This window comes from Heterodontus francisci, chromosome 5 (genome assembly GCF_036365525.1).
Source record: "Heterodontus francisci isolate sHetFra1 chromosome 5, sHetFra1.hap1, whole genome shotgun sequence".
Taxonomy (NCBI): domain Eukaryota; kingdom Metazoa; phylum Chordata; class Chondrichthyes; order Heterodontiformes; family Heterodontidae; genus Heterodontus; species Heterodontus francisci.
The window spans coordinates 194,625,844-194,649,463 of record NC_090375.1 but is presented as its reverse complement, the minus strand read 5'-3'; the positions used below and the strand labels follow the sequence as shown (position 1 = coordinate 194,649,463).

The following is a 23,620-nucleotide window of genomic DNA, read 5'->3' as shown; positions in this document are numbered from 1 at the left end:
TTTATTTCCACCTTTCTCTCTGCCCTGAACTTCTCCTCTGTCTCCTGCCCACCCCATTCCTGTATCCTGCCCTTTTTTTCAGTTTCTCCATTCCTACTGTCTCCAAACTCATGAAAACCATGAGTTCCAGCACCTTTTTTCTTTATCCCCTTCCACTCAACTTCTGCTCACTCAACATCCTTTCCTAGCCCACATACTCGCTGACACCGATAATAGTTTCCTTTCCTCATGCTTCCCCTCCCTTCCAAAACTGGCATCATTGTCCCCTCCTTAAAAAAAACACTTGACCCATCTGCCAGCTCTTGATTATTGCCCGACAGTCAATTTTCCTTTCCTGTTTAAGGTCTTTGAATGCATTGTTGCCATCCAAATCCCACCCCGCCCCCATCTCGAAGAAACTCTGTTTGAATCTGTCCAAACAGGCTTTCATCCCTCTCACAGCACCAAATCAGTCTTTGAAACTGTCTCTTGTGCAACTGTAATCGTGTTACTTTATACCGCTTTACCTTCCTGGACCTTCCTACCTAACATCACTAAAACAGATTATCTGGTCATTGTCTCATTGCTGTTTGTGGGAGCTTGCTGTGTGAAAACTGGTTTCTGCATTCCCTACATTTACAACAGTGATTTCACTTCAAAAGTACTTCACTGGCTGTAAAGATAGGGCAAGATAGATAATAATAGAAATGCAAGACTTTGTTTCTACCAGGAAATATCAGATTCTTGAACACTGAAAACAGGAATAATGGCAGAAAAACCTATTGCTGGATTGTCTGAAATAACGCCCCTAAGGACTAGACTCTAGGTTGGTGGCAAAATTGACGATGAATCTCAATCATTTGGACTCTATTGAAATGCTGAAATGTGCTACTGACTGTAACTTTGGTGCACTAGTAATTGTGCATGCTGAAACACTCGCACACGCACATGTATTAACATCAAGTGCAGGCCCAAACTATAGCACCTACATGTAATAGCACACCTGGCATGGATGGGCCCTGTATTAGCATCAACTGAGCAACATACCTTAGTGCCAGCTGAGTCCCTTGCATTAGAACTAGCTGAATACCAAACATTAGCACCAGCTGAACCCCATACATTAGCACCATCTGAGTCCCATACACAATACCAGCTGAGCATTATACAGGAGCATCAGCTGAGTCCCATACATTAGCATCAACTGAAACCCATGCATTAGCATCAGCTGAGCACCATACATGAGACCAGCTGAGCACCATATCCTAGCACCAGCTGAGTTCCATACATTAACACCAGCTGAGACATGTTCCTGTGAAAATGAGGGATAGAAATGGCAAGATTAGGGAACCATGGAAGACAGGTGAAATTGTGAGACTAGCTAAGAGGAAAAAGGAAGCATACAGAAGGTCTAGGAGGCTGAAGAAAGACGAAGCTTTGAAAGAATATCGGGAATGTAGGACCAATCTGAAATGAGGAATTAAGAGGGCTAAAAGGGGTCATGAAATATCTTTAGCAAACAGGGTTAAGGAAAATCCCAAAGCCTTTTATTCACATATAAGGAGCAAGAGGGTAACTAGAGAAAGGATTGGCCCACTCAAGGACAAAAGAGGAAAGTTATGCGTGGAGTCAGAGAAAATGGGTGAGATTCTAAACGAGTACTTTGCATCGGTATTCACCGAGGAGAGGGACATGACGGATGTTGAGGTTAGGGACAGATGTTTGATTACTCTAGGTCAAGTCGGCATAAGGAGAGAAGAAATGTTGGGTATTCTAAAAGGCATTAAGGTGGACAAGTCCCCAGGTCCGGATGGGATCTATCCCAGGTTACTGAGGGAAGCGAGAGAGGAAATAGCTGGGGCCTTAACAGATATCTTTGCAGCATCCTTAAACACGGGTGAGGTCCCGGAGGACTGGAGAATTGCTAATGTTGTCCCCTTGTTTAAGAAGGGTAGCAGGGATAATCCAGGTAATTATAGACCGGTGAGCCTGACGTCAGTGGTAGGGAAGCTGCTGGAGAAGATACTGAGGGATAGGATCTATTCCCATTTGGAAGAAAATGGGCTTATCAGTGATAGGCAACATGGTTTTGTGCAGGGAAGGTCATGTCTTACCAACTTAATAGAATTCTTTGAGGAAGTGACAAAGTTGATTGATGAGGGAAGGGCTGTCGATGTCATATACATGGACTTCAGTAAGGCGTTTGATAAGGTTCCCCATGGTAGGCTGATGGAGAAAGTGAAGTCGCATGGGGTCCAGGGTGTACTAGCTTGATGGATAAAGAACTGGCTGGGCAACAGGAGACAGAGAGTAGCAGTGGAAGGGAGTTTCTCAAAATGGAGACGTGTGACCAGTGGTGTTCCACAGGGATCCGTGCTGGGACCACTGTTGTTTGTGATATACATAAATGATTTGGAGGAAAGTATAGGTGGTCTGATTAGCAAGTTTGCAGACGACACTAAGATTGGTGGAGTAGCAGAAGGGGACTGTCAGAATACAGCTGAATATAGATAGACTGGAGAGTTGGGCAGAGAAATGGCAGATGGAGTTCAATCAGGGCAAATGCGAGGTGATGCATTTTGGAAGATCCAGTTCAAGAGTGAACTATACAGTAAATGGAAAAGTCCTGGGGAAAACTGATGTACAGAGAGATTTGGGTGTTCAGGTCCATTGTTCCCTGAAGGTGGCAACGTAGGTCAATAGAGTGGTCAAGAAGGCATACGGCATGCTTTCCTTCATCGGACGGGGTATTGAGTACAAGGGTTGGCAGGTCATGTTACAGTTGTATAAGACTTTGGTTCGGCCACATTTGGAATACTGCGTGCAGTTCTGGTCGCCACATTACCAAAAGGATGTAGATGCTTTGGAGAGGGTGCAGAGGAGGTTCACCAGGATGTTGCCTGGTATGGAGGGCGCTAGCTATGAAGAGAGGTTGAGTAGATTAGGATTATTTTCATTAGAAAGACGGAGGTTGAGGGGGGACCTGATTGAGGTGTACAAAATCATGAGAGGTATAGACAGGGTGGATAGCAAGAAGCTTTTTCCCAGAGTGGGGGATTCAATTACTAGGGGTCACGAGTTCAAAGTGAGAGGGGAAATGTTTAGGGGGGATACGTGTGGAAAGTTCTTTACGCAGAGGGTGGTGAGTGCCTGGAATGCGTTGCCAGCGGAGGTGGTAGACGCGGGCACGATAGCGCCTTTTAAGATGTATCTAGACAGATACATGAATGGGCAGGAAGCAAAGAGATACAGACCTTTAGAAAATAGGCGACAGGTTTAGATAGAGGATCTGGCTCGGCGCAGGCTTGGAGGGCCGAAGGGCCTGTTCCTGTGCTGTAATTTTCTTTGTTCTTTGAAACATATAAGATCCTGAGGGGCTTTGACAGGGTGGATGTTGAAAGGATGTTTCCCCTTGTGGGAGAGACTAAAACTAGGGGGCAGAGTTTAAAAATAAGTGGTTGCCCATTTAAGACAGAGGAGAAATTATTTTTTTCTCTCAGAGGGTTGTGAGCCTGTGGAACTCTCTTCCTCGGAGAGCGGTGTAGGCAGGGTCATTGAATGTTTTTAAGGCAGATGTTATGATCAGGTGTGAAAGGTGGCTGGGGGTCTTTTACTGTCTTCACCTAGTCTTATTGTAACAGGACTTGACTTTTAAACATACTGTGTTTTGAGCTCCCCCCCTTGGTGAACCCTTGTTCACCACTTTCCAATTATAAGGCAAAGAAATGAGCACACCAGGTTTTCTTCGGTTTAAAGAAGAAAAGTGAAATTTATTGAAACTTAAACTTTAATTCAGTTAACACCCATGTATACACACCGCGCCCCACGTTAGCATGCATATGCGATACACATTCCAATCGGGACAGAAAAGAGCAGAAGAAAAATAAAATGGAGAGGTTTGAGGCAATCTCGGAAGAGGGGTTTTAACTGTGCTTCGACCTCACTGTAGTCCCTTTTTGTAAGTAGTCTTGCTTTTTGTTGGAGTCCAGTATTCTTCTTAAACCTTGTTCACTGTAGGAGACTTTTCTCTCTTGGGGTTCATTTGTCTTCAATTGTTTCCGAAGCTGGTGAGAGCGAGTTGAGAGCAGACAAGTCTCCTATTTAAGACAGAGAAGAGGAGAAGTTATTTTTTCTCTAGGGTTGTGAGTCTGTGGAACTCTCTTCCCCGGAGAGTGGTGGAGGCAGGGTCATTGAATGATTTTAAAGCAGTGGTAGACAGATTCTTGACAAACAAGGGAGTCAAAGGGTATCGGGGGGTCGGCAGGGAAGTAGAGATGAGTCCACAAACAGATCAGCCTTAATCTTATAGAATGGCGGAGCAGGCTTGAGGGGCTGAATAGCCTACTCCTAATCCTAGTTCGTATGTTTGTAAGTATGTAGCACCAGCTAAACCCCATACATTAGCACCAGCTGATTCCATGCATAAACAGCAGCTGTGTCCCGTGCATTAGCACCAACTGAGTCACATACCACAGGATCATAGAAGCATAGAAAGTTTAAGGCACAGAAAGAGGCCACTTGGCCCATCGTGTCTGTGCCGGCCGAAAAACGATCCACCCTTTCTAATCCCACCTTCCAGCATTTGGTCCGTAGCCCTGCAGATTATGGCACTTGAGGTGCATATCCAGACTCCTTTTGAATGAGTTGAGAGTTTCTGCCTCAACTACCCTTTCAGGTAGTGAGTTCCAGACCCCACCACCCTCTGGGTGAAAAGGTTTTTCCTCATCTCCCCTCTAATTTATCTACCAATCACTTTAAATCTATGCCCCCTCATCACTGACCTCTCTGCTAAGGTAAATAGACCCTTCACCTCCACTCTATCCAGGCCCCTCAAAGTTTTGTACATCTCAATCAGATCTCCCCTCAGCCACCTCTGTTCCAAGGAGAATAACTCCAGCCTATCCAATCTTTCCTCATTGTTGCATATTTCCAGTCCTGGCAACATCCTCGTAAATCTTCTCTGTACCCTCTCTAGTGCAATGACATCCTTTCTGTAATGAGGTGACCAGAATTTCACACAGTACTCAGGTTGTGGCCTAACCAATGAGTTATACAGTTCCAGCATAACCTCCCTGCTCTTATATTTTATAGACCAGAGACACCAGAGAAAGTATATCGCACAGAACGAGGCCATTCAGCCCATCGTGTCTGTGCTGGCTGAAAAAACTAGCCGCCCGTTCTAATCCCACCTTTCAGCACCTGGTCTGTAGCCTTGCAGGTTACAGCACTTCAGGTGCATGTCCAGGTACTTTTTAACTGAGATAGAAAATAAGGGGTCTCCCATTTAAGACTGAGATGAGGAGAAATTTTTTTCTCTCAGATAGTTGTGAGTTTGTGGAACTCTCTATCCCAGAAAGAAGTACAGGCTGGGTCAATGAATGTTTTTAAGGCAGAGGTAGACAGATTCTTGACAAACAAGGGAGTCAAAGGAGATCGGGGGTAGGCAGGAAATTAGAGATGAATCCACAAACAGATCAGCCATGATCTTATAGAATGGCGGAGCAGGCTCGAGGGACCGAATAGCCTACTCTGATGCTAGTTAGTATGTTCGTATGTATGTAGCACCAGCTGAGCCTCACGCATTAGCACCATCTGAGACCCATGCAAAAGCACCAACTGAGCCCCATACATTAGCACCAGCTCAGTCCCATACATTAGCACCAGCTGAGTCCCGTGCATTAGCACCAGCGGAGTCCCATACATTAACACCAGTGGAGTCCCATACATTAGCACCAGCTGAGTCCCATACATTAGCACCAGCTCAGTCCCATACATTAGCACCAGCTGAGTCCCATACATTAGCACCAGCTGAGTCCTGTGCATTAGCACCAGCTGAGTCCCATACGTTAGCACCAGCGGAGTCCTGTGCATTAGCACCAGCTGAGTCCCATGCATCAGCACCAGCTGAGTCCCATACATTAGCACCAGCTGAGTCCTGTGCATTAGCACCAGCTGAGTCCCATACATTAGCACCAGCTGAGTCCCATACATTAGCACCAGCTGAGTCCCATACATGAGCACCAACTGAGTCTCATACTTAAGCACCAGTTGAGTCTCGTGCATTAGCACCAGCTGAGTCCCATACATTAGCACCAGTTGAGTCCCATACATTAGCACCAGCTGAGTCCCATACATTAGCACCAGCTGAGTCCTGTGCATTAGCACCAGCTGAGTCCCATACATTAGCACCAGCTGAGTCCCATACATGAGCACCAACTGAGTCTCATACTTAAGCACCAGCTGAGTCCCATACATTAGCACCAGCTGAGTCCCATACATTAGCACCAGCTGAGTCCCATACATTAGCACCAGCTGAGTCCTGTGCATTAGCACCAGCTGAGTCCCATATATTAGCACCAGCTGAGTCCCGTGCATGAGCACCAGCTGAGTCCCATACATTAGCACCAGCTGAGTCCCATACATTAGTACCAGCTGAATCCCAGACATTAGCACCAGCTGAGTCCTGTGCATTAGCACCAGCTGAATCCCATGCATTAGCACCAGCTGAATCCCATGCATTAGCACCAGCTGAATCCCATGCATTAGCACCAGCTGAATCCCATACATTAGCACCAGCTGAGTCCCATGCATTAGTACCAGCTGAGTCCCGTGCATGAGCACCAGCTGAATCCCATGCATTAGCACCAGCTGATTCCCATGCATTAGCACCAGCTGAATCCCATGCATTGGTACCAGCTGAATCCCATACATTCGCACCAGCTGAATCCCATACATTAGTACCAGCTGAGTCCCATGCATTAGAACCAGCTGAATCCCATACATTAGCACCAGCTGAATCCCATGCATTCGCACCAGCTGAGTCCCATGCACTAGCACCAGCTGAGTCCCATGCATTAGTACCAGCGGAATCCCATACATTCGCACCAGCTGAATCTCATACATTAGCACCAGCTGAGTCCCATGCATTAGCACCAGCTGAATCCCATACATTAGTACCAGCTGAATCCCATGCATTCGCACCAGCTGAGTCCCATACATTAGTACCAGCTGAATCCCATACATTAGCACGAGCTGAATCCCATGCATTCGCACCAGCTGAGTCCCATACATTAGTACCAGCTGAATCCCATACATTAGCACCAGCTGAGTCCCATACATTAGTAGCAGCTGAATCCCATGCATTCGCACCAGCTGAGTCCCATACATTAGTACCAGCTGAATCCCATACATTAGTACCAGCTGAATCCCATACATTAGCACCAGCTGAATCCCATACATTAGCACCAGCTGAATCCCATGCATTCGCACCAGCTGAATCCCATACATTAGTACCAGCTGAATCCCATACATTAGCACCAGCTGAATCCCATACATTAGCACCAGCTGAGTCCCATGCATTAGAACCAGCTGAATCCCATACATTAGCACCAGCTGAATCCCATGCATTCGCACCAGCTGAGTCCCATGCATTAGCACCAGCTGAGTCCCATGCATTAGTACCAGCTGAATCCCATACATTCGCACCAGCTGAATCCCATACATTAGTACCAGCTGAGTCCCATGCATTAGCACCAGCTGAGTCCCATGCATTAGTACCAGCTGAATCCGATACATTTGCACCAGCTGAATCCCATACATTCGCACCAGCTGAATCTCATACATTAGCACCAGCTGAGTTCCATGCATTAGCACCAGCTGAATCCCATACATTAGTACCAGCTGAATCCCATGCATTCGCACCAGCTGAGTCCCATACATTAGTACCAGCTGAATCCCATACATTAGTACCAGCTGAATCCCATACATTAGCACCAGCTGAATCCCATACATTAGCACCAGCTGAATCCCATACATTAGCACCAGCTCAGTCCCATACATTAGCACCAGCTGAGTCCCGTGCATTAGCACCAGCGGAGTCCCATACATTAACACCAGTGGAGTCCCATACATTAGCACCAGCTGAGTCCCATACATTAGCACCAGCTCAGTCCCATACATTAGCACCAGCTGAGTCCCATACATTAGCACCAGCTGAGTCCTGTGCATTAGCACCAGCTGAGTCCCATACGTTAGCACCAGCGGAGTCCTGTGCATTAGCACCAGCTGAGTCCCATGCATCAGCACCAGCTGAGTCCCATACATTAGCACCAGCTGAGTCCTGTGCATTAGCACCAGCTGAGTCCCATACATTAGCACCAGCTGAGTCCCATACATTAGCACCAGCTGAGTCCCATACATGAGCACCAACTGAGTCTCATACTTAAGCACCAGTTGAGTCTCGTGCATTAGCACCAGCTGAGTCCCATACATTAGCACCAGTTGAGTCCCATACATTAGCACCAGCTGAGTCCCATACATTAGCACCAGCTGAGTCCTGTGCATTAGCACCAGCTGAGTCCCATACATTAGCACCAGCTGAGTCCCATACATGAGCACCAACTGAGTCTCATACTTAAGCACCAGCTGAGTCCCATACATTAGCACCAGCTGAGTCCCATACATTAGCACCAGCTGAGTCCCATACATTAGCACCAGCTGAGTCCTGTGCATTAGCACCAGCTGAGTCCCATATATTAGCACCAGCTGAGTCCCGTGCATGAGCACCAGCTGAGTCCCATACATTAGCACCAGCTGAGTCCCATACATTAGTACCAGCTGAATCCCATACATTAGCACCAGCTGAGTCCTGTGCATTAGCACCAGCTGAATCCCATGCATTAGCACCAGCTGAATCCCATGCATTAGCACCAGCTGAATCCCATGCATTAGCACCAGCTGAATCCCATACATTAGCACCAGCTGAGTCCCATGCATTAGTACCAGCTGAGTCCCGTGCATGAGCACCAGCTGAATCCCATGCATTAGCACCAGCTGATTCCCATGCATTAGCACCAGCTGAATCCCATGCATTGGTACCAGCTGAATCCCATACATTCGCACCAGCTGAATCCCATACATTAGTACCAGCTGAGTCCCATGCATTAGAACCAGCTGAATCCCATACATTAGCACCAGCTGAATCCCATGCATTCGCACCAGCTGAGTCCCATGCACTAGCACCAGCTGAGTCCCATGCATTAGTACCAGCGGAATCCCATACATTCGCACCAGCTGAATCTCATACATTAGCACCAGCTGAGTCCCATGCATTAGCACCAGCTGAATCCCATACATTAGTACCAGCTGAATCCCATGCATTCGCACCAGCTGAGTCCCATACATTAGTACCAGCTGAATCCCATACATTAGCACGAGCTGAATCCCATGCATTCGCACCAGCTGAGTCCCATACATTAGTACCAGCTGAATCCCATACATTAGCACCAGCTGAGTCCCATACATTAGTAGCAGCTGAATCCCATGCATTCGCACCAGCTGAGTCCCATACATTAGTAGCAGCTGAATCCCATACATTAGTACCAGCTGAATCCCATACATTAGCACCAGCTGAATCCCATACATTAGCACCAGCTGAGTCCCATGCATTCGCACCAGCTGAATCCCATACATTAGTACCAGCTGAATCCCATACATTAGCACCAGCTGAATCCCATACATTAGCACCAGCTGAGTCCCATGCATTAGAACCAGCTGAATCCCATACATTAGCACCAGCTGAATCCCATGCATTCGCACCAGCTGAGTCCCATGCATTAGCACCAGCTGAGTCCCATGCATTAGTACCAGCTGAATCCCATACATTCGCACCAGCTGAATCCCATACATTAGTACCAGCTGAGTCCCATGCATTAGCACCAGCTGAGTCCCATGCATTAGTACCAGCTGAATCCGATACATTTGCACCAGCTGAATCCCATACATTCGCACCAGCTGAATCTCATACATTAGCACCAGCTGAGTTCCATGCATTAGCACCAGCTGAATCCCATACATTAGTACCAGCTGAATCCCATGCATTCGCACCAGCTGAGTCCCATACATTAGTACCAGCTGAATCCCATACATTAGTACCAGCTGAATCCCATACATTAGCACCAGCTGAATCCCATACATTAGCACCAGCTGAATCCCATGCATTCGCACCAGCTGAATCCCATACATTAGTACCAGCTGAATCCCATACATTAGCACCAGCTGAATCCCATGCATTCGCACCAGCTGAATCCCATGCATTCGCACCAGCTGAATCCCATGCATTCGCACCAGCTGAATCCCATACATTAGTACCAGCTGAGTCCCATGCATTAGTACCAGCCTGGGCGAGGATGCCATAACAAGGCTGCGCAGGATGAGGACATATACACAGACGTATGACGTTTGAGGAGTAAAAACAAGAAATGCTGGAACCACTCAGCAGGTCTGGCAGCATCTGTGGAAAGAGAAGCAGAATTAACGTTAACTCTGCCTCTCTTTCCACAGATGGTGCCAGACCTGCTGAGTGGTTCCAGCATTTCTTGTTTTTATTTCAGATTTCCAGCATCCGCAATATTTTGCTTTTATTATGACGTTTGAGGAGGATGGGCGTGTCATAAAGGGGGCGTGGCGGTGACGTGTTAAGGGGTGGGACCGAAGTTGATTGACGGCCGTGTTGGAAGCCTCGCCCCTTCGGGTGTCCGAGCCGTAGCTGAGCAGCGGAGGCCTGTGGCTGGTGAGTGAAGGGTGAGGCCACTTCGCGGCAGAGTTGGGGAGGACGCTCGTGAATAGTGGCCTGTTCCTGGGTGCGGAGACGTCTGGCCTGTCGGCGTGAGGCTGGGATTGGGAGGTTCTGCAACTTCCACTGGGACTGGCCCTAACCACACCCAGAACACTAACCAGGGACTGTGGGTAATTGCAGCAGCCAATCTGGCCAAGGCATGCCAACTGACAGGATGAATGGCCGAAGGTGGATTGAAGGGGGAAAGGTTGGCCTGAGACACCATGTTGTCTTTGAGATAATGCTGTGGGATCTTTCTGTTCAGGTCAGGCCTGTGGGACCCTCAGCTTAATGGTCCAAGCAAAAGGTGGTATTGCTACAATGCAGAGCTCTCTCAGTACAGGAATATGTTGTCTCTCAATCCGTGCCCACCTTTCCTGCAGTGCCCTGATCAGGTTTCTGCTTCTGCCACTGCCACATCACCGAACCAACCCAAAAATCATCCATGACATCCTCTCTGTCACTGCTTCCAACCTTAAACCTGGGTGTTTCTCTCCTGTCTTACCTCACATCCTGTCAGGCCTTGACTTGTTCACTAGAACCCACCAGTTTCATTGATCCCATTCCCACTCAACTCTTGATGTCCCTACCCCCAACTTCCCTTCTGATGAAAGGCTGTTGACCTGAAATGTTAACCCTGCTTTCCCTCAACTGATGCTGCCAGACTCGGCGTATTGCCAGTATTTTCCTCTTTCCTGCCCCTTTTCACCTCTCCACCATTGCCTGCCTCCACCTACCTTATCCATATTTTGCTGCAACACTCATCCATGCCTTTGTTTCCTCCAGACTCCTCTATTTCATTACTTGTCTGGCCAGCCTCTTATCCTCCACTCTCTGTAAACTTCAGCTCATCCAAAGTGCCTGCATCCTGTCCTGTACCAAGACTTACTACTTAAAACCCCTATCCTCCACAATGCACATTAGTTCCCAGTCTTCCCACCACCACGCCCCCCCCCCCCAACCCCCAGGCCTCTGATTTAAAATTCTTAGCTTTGTGTCTAAATCACTTTGAGATTTTTTCCCCCTTCCTATCTTTGAAACTTCCTCCATCCCAGCTCTGTCAGAGGTGCCAACTTTCAGATGAGACATTAAACCAAGGCCTGTCTGCCCCCTCATTTGGACATAAATGTTCCCATGGCACTACTTTGAAGATGTGCAAGGGAGTTCCACCTGGTGTCCTGGCCTATATTTATCCTTCAATCAATATCATAAAAACAGATTATCTGGTCATTATCACATTGTTGTTTGTGGGAGTTTGCTCTGCAAAATTGGCTGCCATTTTTCCTACATTGTAACAGTGACTGCACTTCAAAAGTACATAGTTGGCTGTAAAGTGTTTTTGGATGTCCTGAGGCTATGAAGAGTGCTACGTATATGCAAATCTTTGTTTTCTTTTTGAGCTAGTTGACTTGTCCTTTGTGTGGAGCCAACATTTTTCTGGCTCTGTGATTTTTAGAATTGTAATTTTTAAGCTGCTTTTTTAAATTAATATTTTATTAATGTGCAGGTATTGCAGCTATTGACAGCTGATTTTCAAAGTTCTGATAACTAATAGTCACATTGAAGTGATTATTTTTGTGAGGCCAAGGTTATTAAGTGTTATGGAACAATGCCAGGTGATTAGAGTTAAGATACAGATCAGCCATGATCCAGCTGATGGGCAGAATAGGATCGAGGCACTTGATGTCCTCCTGTTTTTATGTTCCACCTGAAATGTTAGAATGACTTTGTCTCTCTGACCTCTTTTGGTGTCTCTTTCACTACTATGGAAGCTACCACCTTCACCCCTGCCAGATCATTACCTAGGAGCTGGTCAACTCGGTCCACAGGCAAACTAGGGAGAATCCCTACCGTCACCTGAAACTGGGTCACGCTCCAAGTGCACCCAGTGTAAAGGTATGGGCACACACTGGCCTCCAATACTATTCACCACCATTCAGGTATTTACTGCATTCTCTGGGGGTAAGGTCATGCCTTTTCCCAGCAAAAGGGATCTGGTGGCCCCTGTATCCTTGAGGATTACTATGGGCTTGCTTGCCCCACTCGACGGGTATGAGGTTATTCTCCCTTTAGACATGAACTCTTGATAACGTTCAGGGATCCTATTAAATTTTCCTGCATCCGCAGCAGTATGTTTTCTGGGTCTTACTGCTGCTGCAGTTAAAGCCACAACGTGTTCAACTGTGCTTTCCATCAGGGTTCTTTCTCCTTCACTGAGTGGGTGTATCCTGAATAACCATACAGTCTTTCCCCGAAGATTCCAGCAGTCAGCTCTTAGATGACCTGCCTTATTACAATGGAAGCACACAGGTTGGCGCAGTGGTTAGCACCGCAGCCTCACAGCTCCAGCGACCCAGGTTCAATTCTGGGTACTGCCTGTGTGGAGTTTGCAAGTTCTCCGTGTCTGCGTGGGTTTCCTCCGGGTGCTCCGGTTTCCTCCCACATGCCAAAGACTTGCAGGTTGATAGGTAAATTGACCATTAGAAATTGCCCCTAGTATAGGTAGGTGGTAGGGAAAATATAGGGACCGGTGGGGATGTGGTGGGAATATGGAATTCGTGTAGGATTAGTATAAATGGGTGGTTGATGGTCGGCACAGACTCGGTGGGCTGAAGGGCCTGTTTCAGTGCTGTATCTCTTAAACTAAACTAAACAGGTCTCCGGGTCTTGCTCTTACTTACAGCACTATCCTTTTTGGCTGGAGGAGGACCACTGTGTTCCAAATTTTCTTTCTCTCCCAGGACTGCTTGAGCTGCACCTTCCCACCCTTTGTCCTTTTTGGATTTGTGGGGGTGACTAGGAAAGGTTTTCCCTTGTGGAACTGTCTTGTATATTAGAGCAAACTCATCAGCCAGAACTGCGGCTTGCCTAGCTCTATGTACTTTTTGTTCCTCCACATGGTTCTTTATGGAGAGGGGAAGAGAGTTTTTAAATTACTTGAGCAGAATTGCCTCTCTGAGGTTTTCATAGCTGGGCTACACTTTTAAGAGCTCTCAACCACTGGTCAAAAGCCAGCTGCTTAATCCTCTCAAACTCCAACTACGTTTGACCAGTCTGTTTCCTGAGAGTTCGGAACTTTTGGCGATAGGCTTCCGGTACTAACCTTTACGCCCCGAGGATAGCATTTTTTTGTCCATTCATAATTTGATGAACTCTCATCTGGCAACAGGGAATAAATCTTGTGGGCTTTTCCTGTTAGCTTGCTTTGTAGCAGAAGAGTCCAACTCTCAGCTGGCCATTTTAACTGCCTTGCAAGTTTTTCAAAAGACACAAAGAATGCTTCTGCGTCTCCCTCATTGAATTTTGGAATCAGTTCGGAAAATTTTAAAAACTCAGTACATAGCTCCGAATTACTATTCTCCATCTTGGCCATGCTTTCACTGGGGTTACTCTGTCACCCCCTGTTTAACTCAAGCTGCCTGTGCTCTCTTTCCTCCCGTTCCTTCAGGAAATTTATTTCTCTCATTCTCTCCTGTTTTTCTTTCTCTTGCTCTCTTTCCTCTCTTTTTCCCTCTCCTGTCTCTTTTGTTCTCCTGTCTCTCCCTGTCTTCTAATTCAAGTTTTCTCTGTTCCAGTTGTATCTTTGCTAACATATAGTCTATTTCTAACCCTGTCTCTGATTTTTCGGGCTCGGGGGAAAAATGGTTGGCCACTAGTCTTAGTAGTTCTGATTTCCTAGCTTTGGCACGGAAAGTGATCCCACACTGCTCAACCATATTTCTCAACTCCTCCATGGATAGTGCCTTTAATTTATCTCAAGTTACTTAACCCTGACTTGTGGAGTTACTGGCTTCAGTCGCAGATATGTTAGTATTCTAGCACCCACAACCACAAGAAAACCTGTATTGAAATCTTTTCTCTTTTTGATGGGGAACAATTGGATTTCCCACTTCCAATTTCTTGTTTTGTGTGTCCAATCTGGATGCTAGCCCCCAAATTTCTGTTACGACCGTGTGAGGAAAGTGTCTCGGGACCCCCCTCCTGCCCCTTTCCTGGTTTGGCTGTAACAGGATTTAACTTTTAAATGTTTTTAGCTGAACCCTTCAGTGAGTCCTTACTCGCTGATCTCTGATTGTAATTGTAAATGAACCAACCAGACAGGTTTCCTTAGGCTTAAAGAAGAAATATGTACGTTTATTAATCTTATCACTCTAACTCAGTTAAAATTACTAAAATACATGATGCAATGATGCTAGCATGCATGTGAGATAAACACACGCACACACATAGATACAGAGGAGGAGAAAGAATTAAAGAGGGAGGGTTTGGAGTATTAAATGGAATTCAGTTACAGTCTTTAGTTTTGCTGTAAAGTCTTTGGTTGGAATTGCAGTCTTGTAGTTCTCGCTAGGGCCAGTGCACACTTGCAGACTTGCTTCTCTGGTACTAGAAGGCTGAAGAGGTCCCTCCATCTTGAGGCTTAAGCTGCTTCTGTGGGTCCCTGGGACTTTGCTTGAGAGAGAGACCGAAAGAGAGAGGTGCTTTCTTCTTGAAGTTTAGTTGCAGTCCCCCCTTTCTGTGTGGCGCAATTCAAAAAGTCCCTGGGTTGGCCAGCAGGTTCGTCATGTGCCCAGCTCTTTGTTTGAAACGCCATCTTCTGGGGTGGATTGTTGATTTTTCAAAGCTTACTGGACACACTCGGTTTGTGGTTGGAGTGCTGTCTCTTACAAAGTCAATGGCTCTCAATGTCCTCTGATCATCGTGATTGACAAAACTCATCGCGCTAATTGAATTTGGGAGCACTCCCATTGTCTCTCTATGCAAACCTTTGGAATGCAAATATTCAGCCATGTTTTTGCTGTTCTGCTCTGTGGTCCTTTTAAACAAGTTATGTTCAATCTCCAGTAAAAAGTTCAAGTAGTGTTCTATGTGATGTAATTAATATGTTTCCATTTGCCGGTGTGATTTCCGTCACAACTTGCATTCCTTGAGCATAGCAGGAGGCCTTGCTGAACTGGGGAGATTACATGTGAACATACAAGTTAGGAGCAGGAGTCGGCCACTTGGCCCCCTTGAGCCTTATACGCCATTCAACAAGATCATGGCTGATTTGATTGTAACCTCAGCTCCACATCTCGCCTACCCCTGATAATCTTTCACCTCCCCTTGCTTATCAAGAATCTATCTACCTCTGTCTTTAAAAATATTCAAAGATTTTGCTTCCACCACCTTTTGAGGAAGAGAGTTCCAAAAACTCACGACCCTCTGAGAGGAAAAGATTTCTCCTCATCTCTGTCTTAAATGTTTTTAAACAATGACCGCTAGTTTTAGATTCTCCCACAAGAGGAAACATCCTTTCCACATCCACCCTGTCAAGACCCCTCAGGATCTTGCATGTTTCTGGTAAGGTACTGAAAGGATGGTTGCTGGTTTGACGTTCGTCTCATCTCTCGTGTTCTCATCAGTTCGTCTTCTGAAAGATAGGAGAAACTGTACATGGGGTACGTGCGAGATCACAGATTCCAGTATACACGAATGAGTCCTAATGTTATGGTCCCAGGCACAGTAAATATTGAACAGCAGAAGTATATTCTTGATTATGGGGATTACAGGTTACGCTTATAGGCGACTGGTGATGCTGAACCTGAGAGCCTATAGCAAGGGCAGGTCTGAATTCTATAGCAGAAGTAATTAATTAATGTCAGCTGTGGCTCAGTGGGTAGCACTCTCACTTCTGAGTCAAAAGGTTGTGGGTTCAAATTCTGCTTCAGAGACTTGAAGACAAGATTTAGGCTGACACTCCCAGTGCTCTACTAAGGGAGGAGTGCTGCACTGTCAGAGGTGCTGTCTTTCAGATGAGATGTTAAACTGAGTACCTTGTCTGCCCTCTCAGTTGGTCATAAGAAATCCCAAGGCACTATTTGAAGTAGATGCACAGGAGATTTATGGTAATGACTTCAGAATATTAGTTTTGACAACTAGTGTTGTGGTTCCTGTACAGGAGCCCTCCCCTAATATTGTACTGTTGTTAGCACAGCCCACCTGCAACAGTGCTTTTTGCGATGTTTTACTGCAGTTATTTACCTGTTTCAGAAAGTGCTACAAGGATGAAAAGAAATCGCTCCACTGCTGGAGACATTGAACTTACTTTTACGCCACTAGTGATACTAGAGCTTGCCAAAGATACTCAGGAAGAGACAATAGAATGGCTCATTCAAAGAATAAAAGACAGAAAACACTTGGGCGGTGAGTATGATGCACTTGTATATCTATTACGTGATCTGAAGAAATTATTTACAGTTATTACTGAGCATATGTACATTTTGATGGCATGTAGCTGAAGAGAATTTTGTTCTGGGATGTGTTTAGTTTGTTTTGTTGATCTAAAAAAAAAATTAAAATCAAGAGTTCAAGCAAAATTTGAGAGGAATGCGCAAATCACAAGTTCAATAGAGAGAAAATGCTGGAAACAGTGGTGTCAAATTTTGTTTGATATTCGCTGTTGTGTCGTGCCTTGGGATGTTATACTGCTTTAAGGGTGCTATATAAATGCAATTGAAACCGAAAATGCTAGAAATATTCAGCAGGTCAGATAGCATTTGTGGAGAGAGAAACAGAGTTAACGTTTCAGGCTGATGACCTTTCATCAGAACTGACCTGAAATGCTTTCATCGTCGACCTGAACTGTTAGATGAGATTTTAAATCACTCAAAACCCATTCACTTAGTGTTAAAATCAGGCCTTTTAACTCTGTTTCTCTCACCACTGATGCTGCCAGATCTTCTGGGTATTTCCAGCATTCTCTTTTTTTTTCCTGATTTCCAGTATCTGCAGTATTTTGCTTTTTATATAAAAACAGAACCAAGGAAAGCTGAAGGAAACCCCCACACACCACATTTTACTGGAGAAATGGAAAAACAGAAACTGTCTGGGTAAATGATGGTGGTTTGGGGTTGTCTACAGATGGGAAAAAAAGGGCTGTGGACAAGTTGGGGTGGAGACTGAGGCTGAAAACAGGCTGGGGGATGGGCTGTTATGGTCTGAAAGGGGCCCATGGCAGTTGTGGTCCTGTTCTTCTGTCACCCCTTCACCTCAAGGCTGCTAAACCCAGCTCAGCTTCCCCCAAACTATTTCTCCTGGCACCCCCTCTTTCCCCCGACTCTCAACTCCCCATCTCTTCCCCATTGCTGGAGCTGCAGACAGCTCTGCCAAAGCTTCCTGCCACCACCGACAACACCACCCCACCCAAACTGGAGATCCTGCGATTCCCGCCTCGCACTCTCAACCCCTAGACTACACTTTCAGTGCTTCTTGATACCAGGACGTTACTCAGCATTCCTGGACCCTGAGATCATACTTCCCAGGTCCCAGGACGTGCCCCAGTGTTCCCTGAGCCTCCTTCCCCAGAGTTCCTGGGACGTCAAATTAATGCTACCTTCTTGAGAGCCCCACCCCATTTTTGCCAAATCCCAGGGCAGCTCCCAATGTTGATGAGCAAGCCTCCCTGTTTTTGCAAAAATCTGACTAACCGCAAATAACATTATGGGAGATCTGGAAGTATTATACAAATTCGTTGTCTGTTTCATGCTATCGTGCTCTTGCCTTTATAATTAATGCACTGCAATCTACCTATGAGCAGTGCCAGTATTGTGTTTGTATATGTTCTGTACCTGTTGTACATTAAAATAAAATAAGCCATAATTAGAATGTTGCCACTATCATAGTCACCACTAAAGTGGTCCTTGTGGAATCAAAAGATAGTTGGCTGTTTACTGTAAGGCCTCTAATATATTAAAGAATTCACCATTTATATTAAAGGAGCCTATTTGAGTATTAGACCTTTAAAGGACCAAGATGAAAACTCCAAAATATATCTTATCGGAGCATCTTGGAGAAGGTTACTGCTGGGAGCTGAAAGCTTGGGTTTTGTTAAGGAGTATCGGGATGGATCAATGAGAGCCTTTACTTATCACAACAAGGAATACTACAAAAATTTTACAGGTAAGTTTTATCATTAACTATTTCATTAGTGGCAAACTATTTGAAATGTTGCGTGCATTCAACAAGGACCTCAAAACCAAGATGTTTAATATCCAGCCAAGCTTATTGGTCACTATCAGTTACTGAATTCTAGTAGAGACCCCCTGTTTCAGTGAATTGATGACATAGCAAGTGGTTTAATTCATTTTAATGCAGTTGTTAATTATTGGTACAGGTTAATAAAATGTAAAGCGCTTAGTTGTGTTTTAGGGGAGAAATTTCTGCCGCTGGTTGGAATTTAAAATCGAATAGCTGTTTTGCACATGAGTATAAAGGGGAGCAGGAGATTAGCATTGCGTAAAGTGGACTAGGGGATTGGTACTGAAGAGAGTGAGCACTGAACCTGGCTGTGCTTCTGATAATATGGCCGACAACCAACTGTTTAAAGTGGTCTGTTCAACAGCCAAGGCTTTGCAAGGACAGTCAGCAAGTATAGGAGTCAGCTGCACTTTATCCAAAGCTAGACTTCCATTCGACTTTTTGTTTTTCGGCTAAAAAGTAGAAGCATAATTTTATGTATGGTCACTGTGTAGAGTATGTATTTTAGTCCTATTGAACTCCATTTGTGATCACAGGACTAGAGAAAACATGTGAGACCCTCGTAAGTCTAGGTAGTAGTATCTTCCTCCATGTGTATGTATTTTTAATGGGATTTTTGAAAAAACTCATCACTCATAAGTATGCAATTTGCCCATCAGATTCCCACTAATCTCTCCCAATACATTTTGGAAACAAAATTCCTTTACAATGTAATTGAAATGTCAATTGTCCAAATTAAGGTATTAAACAAAAATGTTAAATATGTTTCAAAATGACATGATTTAAAGCTATCTATTAAATTGCCTTTTGTGTCTTTTAGTGCCTTACTTAAAGGTTTAACATGATATCCTCAATCTCGCCCAAAGCCTGGGCAATTTGCCCTGGGCAGTGACTTTAAGATTTTTTAAGTTGAATTTTGAAGCGCACAGGCTCTAATTATTTCACATAGAAGGTTAGGACAGCCTGATTATTGCTTATTTTATGCTGATGGTTAGAAAATGTAAAGATCTAATTACTAACATGCCAGGCAAAGTAAGAGAGACATACACACTGTACCTTTCCACATCCGAATTTGCTTTTTCAAATAAAATATAAATGAATTGTATTTTGAAAACTAATTACCACTAGTGTTTTGTTGGCAATTGAATGTCTATATTTTCTTACAGCTGTCCAAGACAGTTATATACATAAATGCATACATATGTAATTCTTGCAGAGATCCCTAAAAGTTACAAATCAGTGCAACCAGACATGGGATTTCTCCCACCTCAGCCCCAGTGCTGTCAGAGTCATGTCCTACCCCACCTTTAAACTGCTGATAGACATCTGGAATTCCACAAGTGAGCCAAACTTTACATTCAGCCTGCGTTTGTGCCAAACTTCAGGTTCCTTCTCCACCTGTTATATCAGCCCCACTATTCCCAATGCTGCCGAAGACCAGTAGCCACTGGTAGCTCACTCGGATAACCACTGTTCAAGAGTGAATCTTAACTATAACCATATAGGTTAACACAGTCAAAACCTAATCCTGTCTTCATCCGATCCACATACATTCACTTCCAGAAGATAGTTGGAACTGTGTATGAACTGGGGTCCATTATCCCATCCCTATCCTGGAGCACTGAAGATATCTGTCATGCCACAGCTGAGATTTGCTAACTTGATACAGGCAGTTGTCTGTAAGTTCACTTATGAACTATTTTGCTTTGACTCAACTATTTCACACATTTCCAGGCCGGCCTCCCACCTTGCACTCTTTCTAAACTTGAGCTCATCCAAAACTCTGCTACCTGCATCCTGACTGGCACCAAGTCCCATTTACCCATCGCCCCATATGCTTGCTGACCTTGTTGACGCCCGGTCCAGCAGTGTCTCTATTTTAAAATGTTTGTCCTTGTTTTCAAATTGCTCATGGGCTCATTCCCTCCCTATCTCTGTAACCTCCTCCAGCCCCAAAACGTTTTGAGATCTCGGGTGTTCCTCCAATTTTAAGAACATACATAAGAACATAATACATTGGAAATGGGAGCAGGAGTAGGCCATGTGGCCTCTTGAGCCTGCTTTGCCATTCAGTAAGATCATGGCTAATCTTTGACCTCAATTCCACTTTTCCTGCCTTATTCCTTGATTCCCCTCGTGTCCAAAAATATATCGATCTCAGTCTTGAATATACTCAACGACTGAGCATCCACAGCCCTCTGCAGTAGAGAATTCCAAATAACCCTCTGAGTGAAGAAATTTCTCCTCATCTCAATTCCAATTGGCCAACTCCTCATCCTGAGACTATGACCCCTAGTTGCAGCTAGCCAGGGGAAACCGCCTCTCCATCTACCCTGTCAAGCCCTCTCATAACGCTATATGTTTCAATGAGATCACCCTCATTCTTCTAAACTCTGGGGAGTATAGGCCTAGTCTGTTCAACCTCCCCCCATGGTACAACCCACTCATTCCAGGAATCAATCTAGTGAGCCTTTTGTTGCACTGTATCTAAAGCAGGTATATCCTTCCTTATGTATGGATACCAAAACTGTAGTACTCAACAAAGCCCTGCACAATTGCAGCAACACTTGCTTACTCGTGTACTCTAACCCTCTTGCAATAATGGTCAACTACCATTTGTACATTCTGGCCTCTTGCACATCCTCGATTTTAATTGCTCTACCATTGGCGGCTGCGCCTTCAGTTGCAAAGAAGTCCCTCCATACACCTCTCTGCCCCTCTCTCCTTTTTAAGGTAGTCTTTAAAATCTATCTCTTTGACCAAGCTTTTGTTCACCTGTCCAAATATTTCCTTATGTGGCTTGGTGTTAAATTTTGTTGATAACGCACCTGGGGCCATTTCGCTATGTTAAAGGCACTGTATAAATGCATGTTGTTTTTCAGATGACGACAGCGATTTTCTTACAATGGCAGAACAGCAGTACATTATCAAGCGTGAATTAGAAAATCTGAGAGCAGTAAATGAGACCATGGTCCCTGGTCATCCACAAGCCAAACTCTATCCTGGAAAATCAATCAGTAAGTTCCTCATATTTCTGCATTTCAGCCTCACCTGACTCTTCAGGATCAGAAAAATGGGAAAGAAATAGTAAGGTGATGGAACTAACAGCTGCCAGAAGGCATGATCTAGTTGTGTGTGGGGGGTAGTGTTGGTTGGGGCGTTCCACAAGAAAATAGGTGGAATCATGGAATGTAGTCTGAGACACTGGTGAGAATGTCACAAAGCCCATACAACAATAACACTTATTCAGTCTTATAAACCAGTGGCTCTGATCAGAATGTTATTTCAGGAAGAATTAAGAGAGTATGAAATAAAAGGTGGAAATGCTGGAAATACTCAGCAGCTCAGGCAGTATCCATGTAGAGAAATAGTTAATGTTTCAGGTCAATGACCTTTTGTCAAAACTGAAAGGTATTAGAGATGTAACAGGTTTTAAACAAGTACAGAGATAGGGAAAGCGGGGAGGGGAGGAAGGAACAAAAGGGGAGGTCTGTGATAGGGTGGAGGGCAGGAGAAATTAAATGTCAGAAAGAATGTTGGTGCAAGGGAAAAAGGAGAATTATAATTGTATATAAAGCCTGGTTCCGACGAGGTGATTCTGTAGAGCTTCTGTTTTTGTGAAGTGGAACAAGCTAATGTCAGTCAAGTCTAAGGGGAAATGTATTTAGTCATAGTTTTTTTTTGTAGATGTTGTGTGTCTGCCTGAAGACCAATTTTGAAGAGGGTGGAGGGGAGGGGTGCGGGGTGGGTGAGTTTAGAAACAGGTGAATGTTAAACTGCAAATGTTTCTATGGCCCAGTGCTCGAAGGTAAAAGCTCTGAGCCACTGGAATAGCGTTGGGTCCCAAAGGTTCCATCACTCAGGCATACTGCCCAGAGAGGTTCCAGATTTGATCCCAAGTCTGGGCAAAGTTAGATCTCAGCTGGAGCAGTGGAAAGGTGTCACCATTGGCTTCAGTGCTCCTTGGGCTGTTCGAGAATAATTGCCAGGGCTTTAACTGGTCTCGGCTGACTTGCACATGAGGTAGTGTCAGCAGTGGACAAGTGGATTAACCCTATGGATGTTTCCTGACCTTTTCAATTGGAACAAAATGAAATGCTGAACATGACCAACATCTTGCATCCAAACCAAGCAAAACTCTTCAATTAAATTGCTAATCCTAGAATTGTATAGTATCATTCGGTCAATTGCTCTAATTGTCTGAAAGAGCTATTCTTTCAGTGATCAAAACAGGACACAGCACTGAAGGCATGTTCTTATCAGAGCACTAGACATTTTGATCTCTACTTCCTTTGTACTCTGGTTATATAGTTCAGGCTTTCTATTGGTTTTGCTGTTTGCTACCTTGCTCTTGGAAAGAGCTGGTGCAGAATCAATGGGCTGAATAGTCACCTCCTTTGCTATATGATTCTGTGAATGTATCCTAACAACAATTTGCATAAAAAAGTCGTCTAAACTCTCCCTTTGTTCTTTGTGTTCTTAAACTTATGTCCTCTCGTTAATGACTCGCTAGCCAATAGAATTAGTTTTCACCCTATTTTACCTTATTAAAACCCCTTGTAATTTTGAACCCCTCTATCAAATCTTCTTGTACTGAAAATAATCCTAGTTTCTGTGATCTTTCTTCTTGGCTTAAGAGGGTGTTCTGAGGTTTTACCTGTGAGTAGTGGCTCCTGAGGTTTTTGAAGGCAACAGGTAGAGTTGGTTCCTGAAGAGCTGAAGGATAGCACCCCAACAGTGTGTTGCATTGTACAACTAGACCCAATGTTTTGTGTCAAATGGTTTTGCTGTATGTTAGACTTGTGACCAACTCCATGCAAAATTGTTAGTTTTGTTCCAGGTCCTTTAACTTCAAGGTTTTATACTCTCCCTTGCATGTAGAAATGCACGGGAACAGGGATCTTTTGTAAATAACTTCATTTGTTCACATACAGTAATACAGAACTGTCAGTTTTCACTGCAATCAACCTTGAATGTTACTGTTATCAACATTTTGTGTATTTGCAACAT

The 23,620-nt window shown here is 44.9% G+C and overlaps 2 protein-coding genes across 3 annotated transcripts in view; one reads left to right on the top strand and one right to left on the bottom strand.

The window, feature by feature from the left end:
- Window positions 1–5,511: 5,511 nt before the first annotated feature.
- LOC137370310 (ice nucleation protein-like) lies at window positions 5,512–10,170 on the bottom strand. Its single transcript, XM_068032689.1, has one exon. It carries the CDS (start codon window positions 10,168–10,170, stop codon window positions 5,512–5,514), a length of 4,659 nt encoding a protein of 1,552 aa, XP_067888790.1.
- Window positions 10,171–10,462: 292 nt separating this feature from the next.
- ano10a (anoctamin 10a) overlaps window positions 10,463–23,620 on the top strand; it is a 139,330-nt gene continuing 126,172 nt past the window's right edge. Inside the window, exons 1-4 of one of the 2 annotated variants that reach the window (XM_068032575.1) lie at window positions 10,463–10,546; window positions 16,625–16,777; window positions 18,350–18,532; window positions 21,493–21,627. In XM_068032575.1, coding sequence (XP_067888676.1) covers window positions 16,639–16,777; window positions 18,350–18,532; window positions 21,493–21,627 — 457 coding nt within the window. In that variant the 5' untranslated portion in view covers window positions 10,463–10,546; window positions 16,625–16,638. Of the gene's footprint in view, window positions 10,547–10,571; window positions 10,800–16,624; window positions 16,778–18,349; window positions 18,533–21,492; window positions 21,628–23,620 lie in introns of those variants that run through there. The other variant, XM_068032576.1, reaches the window with a different exon arrangement.

What these genes read in the sequence shown, in the direction of transcription:
- LOC137370310 (XM_068032689.1), bottom strand. Translation starts at nt 10,170, where the DNA reads ATGGCATCCTCGCCCAGGCTGGTACTAATGCATGGGACTCAGCTGGTA.